Source organism: Anneissia japonica, unplaced genomic scaffold (assembly GCF_011630105.1).
Source record: "Anneissia japonica isolate Jap-2015-1 unplaced genomic scaffold, ASM1163010v1 scaffold60734_len9578_cov79, whole genome shotgun sequence".
Lineage (NCBI taxonomy): Eukaryota > Metazoa > Echinodermata > Crinoidea > Comatulida > Comatulidae > Anneissia > Anneissia japonica.
This window is the reverse complement of record NW_022695989.1, coordinates 1,979-9,578: the sequence shown is the minus strand read 5'-3', so window position 1 is coordinate 9,578 and position 7,600 is coordinate 1,979. Positions and strand designations below refer to the sequence as shown.

At 32.9% G+C, this 7,600-nt stretch overlaps 2 protein-coding genes across 2 annotated transcripts; both read right to left on the bottom strand.

Annotated features, from left to right (window-relative positions):
• Positions 1-497: 497 nt before the first annotated feature.
• LOC117101677 lies at positions 498-4,352 on the bottom strand. The gene is made up of 3 exons (XM_033241704.1): positions 3,622-4,352; positions 2,420-2,878; positions 498-1,497 (listed from the first exon to the last, which is right to left on the bottom strand). The coding sequence occupies exons 1-3, from the start codon at positions 4,348-4,350 to the stop codon at positions 1,189-1,191; spliced, it is 1,497 nt and encodes a 498-aa protein (XP_033097595.1). The 5' UTR covers positions 4,351-4,352; the 3' UTR covers positions 498-1,188.
• Positions 4,353-4,421: 69 nt separating this feature from the next.
• On the bottom strand, positions 4,422-7,025 carry LOC117101675. Its single transcript, XM_033241703.1, has one exon. The coding sequence runs from the start codon at positions 7,023-7,025 to the stop codon at positions 4,422-4,424; it is 2,604 nt and encodes an 867-aa protein (XP_033097594.1).
• Between the last annotated feature and the right edge of the window lie 575 nt (positions 7,026-7,600).

The window sequence follows — 7,600 nt, the reverse complement described above, 5'->3', positions numbered from 1 at the left end:
CAATGAATTGTTTAATTTGTTTTTGCCTTTAATGTACAGTAATTACGTTTCCAGTGATACTGTACACTGTAAAAAAAAAGAGGGCAGGTTACCCCAAAAATAGGGTGCAACTAGGCTGCCACCAGTTTTTGGTGTAACTGAAAGTTTCCTTAGAAGAGGAAACATTGTTTTTTCCCCATAAATTGGGGTAAGTAACTTTCCCTGGAATTTCAGTTAATGTTCCCCCAAGATGCTGGGAAACATGAGGTTTCCCCAAATTTTTGGTAAAGTAATTTCCTATGAAAGTGAGGTACTGTTTTCCGCAATTGCAGGGAAACAATACAATTCCTCAATTTCTGGTGGCAGCAAAAGTTGCAACCAATAATAGTGGGTAACCTTGCACCACTTAATAGAGTCAAGTTACACTCACTACAATCTTCAGAAAATCTACAAAAAAAAAAAAGAACAAGAAAAACAAATTCATTCAATACTCCATTTTGTTAAAATGGTAACTTTTTAATACCTTAAACTTCAAATAATCAATAACAAACAATTGGCATAATTCGCCTAGTAATGGAAGGTGTGACACATCATATCCAAATTGAATTTCACAGATGATTTACTTTGATCCTTTGATGCTATTAATTTTTTAAGCAATACATCTTAGGTTCATAACTTTGATGCCAACAACAGTACAGTATCAGTAAATTCTCAACTGGTCAATAATTATTAAACAAAAATTCTTTTCCGAAAATGTAATCAAAACCTCATTTATCAAATTTTCAAGGTCTAAGCTAAATCAGCTTATTTAACAATTAAAAGCTAGCGTGCACTTGCTTATAAATCAATGCACATAACGTTCAAAAAATTTGGATTCACTTTTTAAATTTTGGATTTACTTTGATCCTTTATTGCTATTAATTTTTTAAGCAATACATCTTAGGTTTATAACTTTATTGCCAACAACAGTACAGTATCAGTAAATTCTCAACTGGCCAATAATTATTAAACAAATATTCTTTTACAAAAATGTAATCAAAACCTCATTTATCAAATTTTCAAGGTCTAAGCTATAAATCAGCTTATTAACAATTAAAAGCTAGTCTGTGCTTGCTTATAAATCAATGCACATAATGTTCAACAATTTTGGATTCACTTTTTCTTGTATAATTTTATTGATCAATGATCAATTCAGCTACACTTCAGGTTTTACATTTTTAATTTCTCTACAAACGTTACTACTTTTCGGGGAGTTTTTGATTTATCACATAATTGCATAAAACATTTTTGAATGAAAATAAATGTTTCAGAGAAGCTCTTTGGGTATTCGATATTGCAGACAAAAAAAAATCCAAATAAAGTGCTAGCGGCAGTGATTACACTTGGAGTGTCCAAAACAATGACCTTTTCCGCAACAATGTAACAGCATTTTGGATCGTCAACATCTCCGACAATCGCAACAAATGGGTCAGCTCCGCTCTTTGGTTTGTCCGTAATGTAATCTCTCGTAGTTTCTCTCTGTTAAGATAGAAATAATAAACATTATACAAATTGTGTTCTAAAAATCCTTAATGGTATACTGCCACAATTTTTTTAAATAAAAAGCTATAAATTTCCAATAAAATTTTGATTAAAATTCAAAAAATTACATGGATATTAATTTTCAATTGTATAGGAAATTTAAAAAGTGGAAAGTGAAAGTACAGCACTCTTGGAGTAAAAATAAACATGATTTTGAGTAATTGCCTTCCAAACTTATTTGTGCATACGTTGTTTAATAGAATTGACTATCAAAATAACATTAAGTAAACATTTGTTGACCGTTTCCAGAACTAATACTTTGGGACATGATTATTAATATATTAAACTGATGATTTATATGATTTACTCAATACTGGCCTGTGCAACAACTTAACCATTTTGCCATGACTCGCCTTATAGACCCCTTGCAATGTTTACATTGGCCTGTCTGAAACGCTGGCAGCGCCCTACCCTGGTAGGCAAAAGAAATCATGTTTTGTATTCTAATTCATTGGAAATTCGAATTCTGGTTGTTTTATTTTGTTGTGCCAAAAATACGAAAGCTGCATTGATGAAAATCACATATATATCATTGCTATATATATTAGGGATCAATAGTAAAAAATAAAAATCCACAAAATTACATTTTTTCTATTTTCAATTAATTTTTAAAGTCATTTTCGTCTTATCCCTTCCGATGTTGGCAAGTGCGAGCACGCTAGGCCAAGAACGTGACACGACGCTACCCCGATTCGCTGCCTGTGCAAGGGGTCTATATTACTATAATATTTTAGCAAAAAAAAAGAATATCTTTTTCAATACCTTCTGCACTAAACTTTTCCTGAGAGCCTATTTGCTTATGAATAAAATATATTTCCAAGAAAAAGACAATTCTAGCAATAGGTTACAACAAGTTTACCTCAAACACTTCAATAAAGTGGTGGTCTTGATTACCCAGTAGGTGTGGCAGCAGCATAAGTGCAGCAACTTTTTTGTCCGCTGTGTGCATATATTTCAAGGATGATTGTGAGGCTCGTTTAGAAGATTTGGCTATTGATAAGATGTTACTTGCAGCTTTTTCCAAAGAGTCCATGAAGGTCTTATGGAGTTCAGTGTCTGTCAATCTCTTAAATTCATGGCCAATTTCACTAACTGTGAAGAGTGCAGGGTATTTCTCTTTGATGTCAAAAATAAGAGGATTGGTGTTAATGAATTTTCTTCTCTGAGCGTATGTTATTTTCATTCGTTGTCTTATTACATCTATGTTGGGAGTAGCTTTTTTAAATTCCTTTGACATTTTTTCCAAATGCTCATTAAGACTTTCATCGTCCTCTTCATCTGGTATGTCTGGGCTCCAGTTTACTTCTCCTCTCTTGGCCTAGTATAAAAGTAACATAGTTTGAAAACTTCATGTTATTTATAATGGTCATAAAAACATAGTAATAAACCAATTGTACATAGGCCTACAGCACACACACACTCACAAAAAGGTTCTCTATAGAAGCCACATTGCCAAATAAATTTCATGCATTACATATATACACCAATGGCGTCAATCATTTACATTATTCATGCCTTTTCAGAAAGGAAACTTGTGAATTAAATCATACTGTATATAGTTATTGAGGAGAAAATTACTATCAAATGTTTAAAAGATTCTGTCCTATGAATATTGAACTATCAAATAAATACAAAAAGCAAATCTATAAAAACATTTTGGTCTTGCCAAAATAGCAAATGACATTTGGTAGAAAAGTTTTTTTAAATATTTTTAAGTTAACTCTAGAATATCCAAGCTAGCCCATCAAGTAATCATAGCACTATACATTCACTTACTTGAAAGAATTTAAATATCTAATTTGAATTTGCCTTTTGTACTTATTTCTTCATAATAAATTTTGTATGAAATTTTAGTTTTTGTTACCTGGACCCCAAGAAAGAACAATGTCCCAACATTGATTGGTATAAAAAAAAAAAAAAAAAGAAAGAAAGAGAGAAAGGTTTTCAATACTGTAGTATACAAACTACTTCACTTTGATTTAACTTTACCTGACAGTACATAATATAAACTAATTTATAATGGGCTCACACAGAGTTTAAATTATTATTTCTGATACTCACTTTCTTATTCATGGTTGCTAATGCTGGCGGGGAAAATCTTTTTCGTCTACAACCAGTGGTGGTACTGTTATTTCTTTTGTTTCTCCGTATGTTCTTCATCTTATCTTTGATTCTCTCCTGCCAACCATCAGTGCCACTCCCTAATGTTTCTCTAAGATGTGGATATTTTGAAATGAGCTCTAGAGCAATCTGGTGCCGTTGTATTTTACTAGGGCTATCTGTGTATTTTTGTATTTCTTTAGCAATGACATCTAGTAACTCTCTTTTCTGGTTCCACATAAGACATACTTTATTTTTGAGGGCCTCCTTCAAACTTTGAGAGAATTTCATCTCATCAATAGGAAACTTATTCGGCCATTTTCCTTTAAGGTAACCATTTGGTACATCAAGCATTTCTTCCGAGTCAGTGGATAAATCTGATTCTAATATTTCTGTTGCATCGGAATCAACTGCACTCTCTTCAGTACTCTGCGACAAGGAAGGAGCAGCCGAAACTTGATCAGAACTTGGTTTTAATGATATGCATCGTAAAACTGTTCTGTTGGGGATTTTGTCAAAATCAGAAACATCTATCCAATCGTCCCATTCTTTGTCGTAATTTTGCAAAATGACATCTGCCTCTTTTATGACAAAAGTGTTCTTTATTACACTCACTAGGTCATCAGTTGCTTTGACAGATATAATTTTCTGACTTTCATTACACTTTACAAGAAATTCTTTTTCCATCATTAAAAAGTGGTACTTTTCATTTAATTGATTAATCTATAAAGAAAAAAAAAAGACAGTATGATACCAATTAATCACTCACATTCAGCAACATGATACTTCAATACTACATATGACTTTTCATAAACATAGTAGCCTGAGAGGGGGTAAAATGATAGAATATTTCTTTGTGATGTTACAACTGTGCTCTCAGTAGGTTCAACTGAATATGCTGATAGATGTTGACAAAAGAATGACTTTTGTTTTTTGCTCAAGAAAAATATTCCATTCTGATGTACAATTAAATCAGATATACAACCAAACACAGGTTCCTCATCAGCAAAGTCAATTATTATATACATTCCAACTTTGTATGTAATACAGTTAATGGACACATAGTTACAACAATAAACAGTTGGTGATATAATGCCTAGGGTATGTAATTGATTGACTACTAATTCAGGAAAATCAGTAATTTCAACTAAATTACACTTAGGTATATCAAAACCAAATGGGTTTTCTGCTACACCAATAGCTAGACAAGTCCTTTTAAATTCATGTTTAACTGCAAGGGTTTTACATGGATTTTTGAAATTTTTTGTTGACTGCAAGACTCTTTTCATGTATGAATGTTTAGCTTCAAAACGCATTGTCCAAGTGGACCTGAGGGGACCAAATTTCAAAATTTGTTCAGGGTAGTGCAGCATGAAGTGTTGTTTTGGTTTAATTCTGCTATGTGGAAAGAGGTGTTTGAATAGTTGGAGGTTTTCTTGCAGTAAATGTGAAAGACCTACTACAGCTTCATGTGATATTTCAGGGCAAAAAATCAAATCAACACATTGCTTTAGATTAAGTAAAAGCTCCCAATGCAAATTTCCTTCAGGGATAAAGCGTCCAATCATCAACGGTAACAAACGAATCAGACACCAGTTTCTCGCAGCATTTTGTTTAACACTCACGGTACTTCCAGAGACAGAAATCCCCACAGGTTTATTCCTCATGTCTAAATGACTATAGCGAAAAGAACAAATTCTCCTGTTTACAAAATCTGTTGTGACATATCTTTCCTTAGTCAGTGAAGTAAGAATTAAACCTAATTCATATGGCACAACACCCTCTAGAACATCATGCATACAGTCAGCAGGTAGGCCGTCGATGATATGAAATGATGGTAGCATGTTTAGTGGGGTGTCTGATTTCAGTCCATATGTATTTTGAAGAGAGGGGTCCTCTTCAATTAAGCTGATGTGTCTTGTGTAATTTTCCTTTGTTCTAGATATGAATTTTGAGGAATCAAATTGTCCTTGCATATTTTCATTTCTACACAAACAAAATCGACATGGCCTTTGAATATATGGGCCAAAACTTTCATAAAATCCACCTAAGAAATGTGAACCTAGATTGTCTCCTGCAACAAAAACAAGTGAGCCTTTTAACCTGTGATTATTGACATCTATGCCTTCATTTTCTAATGAACTCAAGTCTTCTATAAGAGGACTGAGAATTTCAGGTAGATTTTCATGCGTAAAATCTTTTGAGCGACAAAGCAGCAATAGAAAAACTGAATCTGTTTTGCTATTTGAATGTACACCCAAATTGTCTATAGTGAAATAAATCCCAGCAATTTTATGTTTTCCCCTGTGGGCTCCAATTGGATTTACCACTTCAAAATCATCATAGTATAAAATAATTCTAATCCAAGGCTCTGCAAATTGAAGTTTCTTAAATAGGTAACCATCACTAAATCCGGAAAGAAACATGCTACCTGTGTCTGGAGGGCTTAACATTTTTGAAAAGTTTTCATCAACCTCTAATACATTCTTTATTGTTTCTAACAAGGGAATGTAGTAGAAACTATTTAATTCATTATTTTCATTTCGATTCAAGTTAAAAGCCACTGGATTAACAAACTTAAATTTGTGTTTGTAGTATTCCTTGCGCCTATAGTCACTTTTCAGTTGCTCATATGCTTCTGCAAATACACCTTGTTCTACTGTTTGGCATACATTCTCCAGCACTCCATTTTCAATTTCATTTCCTTGAAAAAAGTTCCTTAGAGAGTCAATGGTTAGTGTATTTGAAAGCTGAAAAAGCTCTAAAAGGCCAGATAAAATAACCTGGACTGTTGATGCTGGTACTAGATTTACTACTTCCAACTTCAGCAGCAGAAGAGCTAAACTATCAATATATTTTTCACTTGAACTCTGTGTAACTCCACAACCCTCATTTTCTTCATCGACTTCAACTTCGCCAAAGCAATCAGGTATGTCATTATTCACAATCCATGCCTCTCGTAAAACCACTTCATTTTTGTGGTGCCTACTTACATGTGCACGCAATGAACTATGCAAATACTGTATGGAATTACATGCATTGTAAGGACATTGTACACCATTTTGTTTGGTTATATGAACTTTAAGGTGTTGAACTGCTTGTTTGTGGGACTCGATATCAATATTACAAATGGGACACTGGAACTTGTTAGACTCCGTACCTAAATCAATAAAAAAGTGCTCTCTATGTTTACGATAAAGGTGGGATTTGAATGATGCGAAATTTCTAAAACTTTGTGGACAATCATCAAGTCCACAGGAAATATAAAAATTAGGATCTAAACTGTGGTTCTGAGATATATGAGAAACTATTTTACACAATTTTGAGCTTTCAAAATATCCACAAAGAGAACAATTATATACCATAATGAATGACACCTTATATCATGAGACCAAATTTGTAGAGCATTTTCTGTAACTATACTTTGTACAGTAAACAGTACTTTTTAAAATTTAATTAATAAACTTCCAAATTGGTAACAGAAGGGCTAAATTATCAATATCTTTTTCACTTGCACTCTGTTTATCGCCACAATCTTCATTTTCTTCATTGACTTTGCCGTGACATACAGGTATGTTATTATTCACTAGCCTCTCTTATATTTTGTGACAGTGACTACTTACAGTACATGCAAACATTGTATGGAATTATTTATGTGCATTGTATTAAGGACAATGTACTGTACACGATTTTGTTTGGTTATATGAACTTTAAAATGTTGAACTACTTGTGTGTGGGGGTCAGTACTTAAATCAATGAATAAGTAATCTTGTTACGATAAAGAAACTTAAATAATACAGTTATCAAGTCCAGAGATATATACATGTACAAGATTATTTTACAGTGTTGAACTTTCAAAATATCCACAAAGAGAAAAATTTCATATTGAATGACACTGATATCATTAGTTCAAGTAGAGCATTCTATGACTGTATACTTT

Bases quoted from the DNA above. Each gene is read 5' to 3' on its own strand.
- LOC117101677 (XM_033241704.1), bottom strand. From the start codon at position 4,350: ATGATGGAAAAAGAATTTCTTGTAAAGTGTAATGAAAGTCAGAAAATT. The intron at 2,879-3,621 runs GTGAGTATCAGA...CTTTTATACTAG, and splicing joins TAGCAACCATGAATAAGAAA to GCCAAGAGAGGAGAAGTAAA. The intron at 1,498-2,419 runs GTAAACTTGTTG...CTATCTTAACAG, and splicing joins ACTTTATTGAAGTGTTTGAG to AGAGAAACTACGAGAGATTA.
- LOC117101675 (XM_033241703.1), bottom strand. From the start codon at position 7,025: ATGGTATATAATTGTTCTCTTTGTGGATATTTTGAAAGCTCAAAATTG.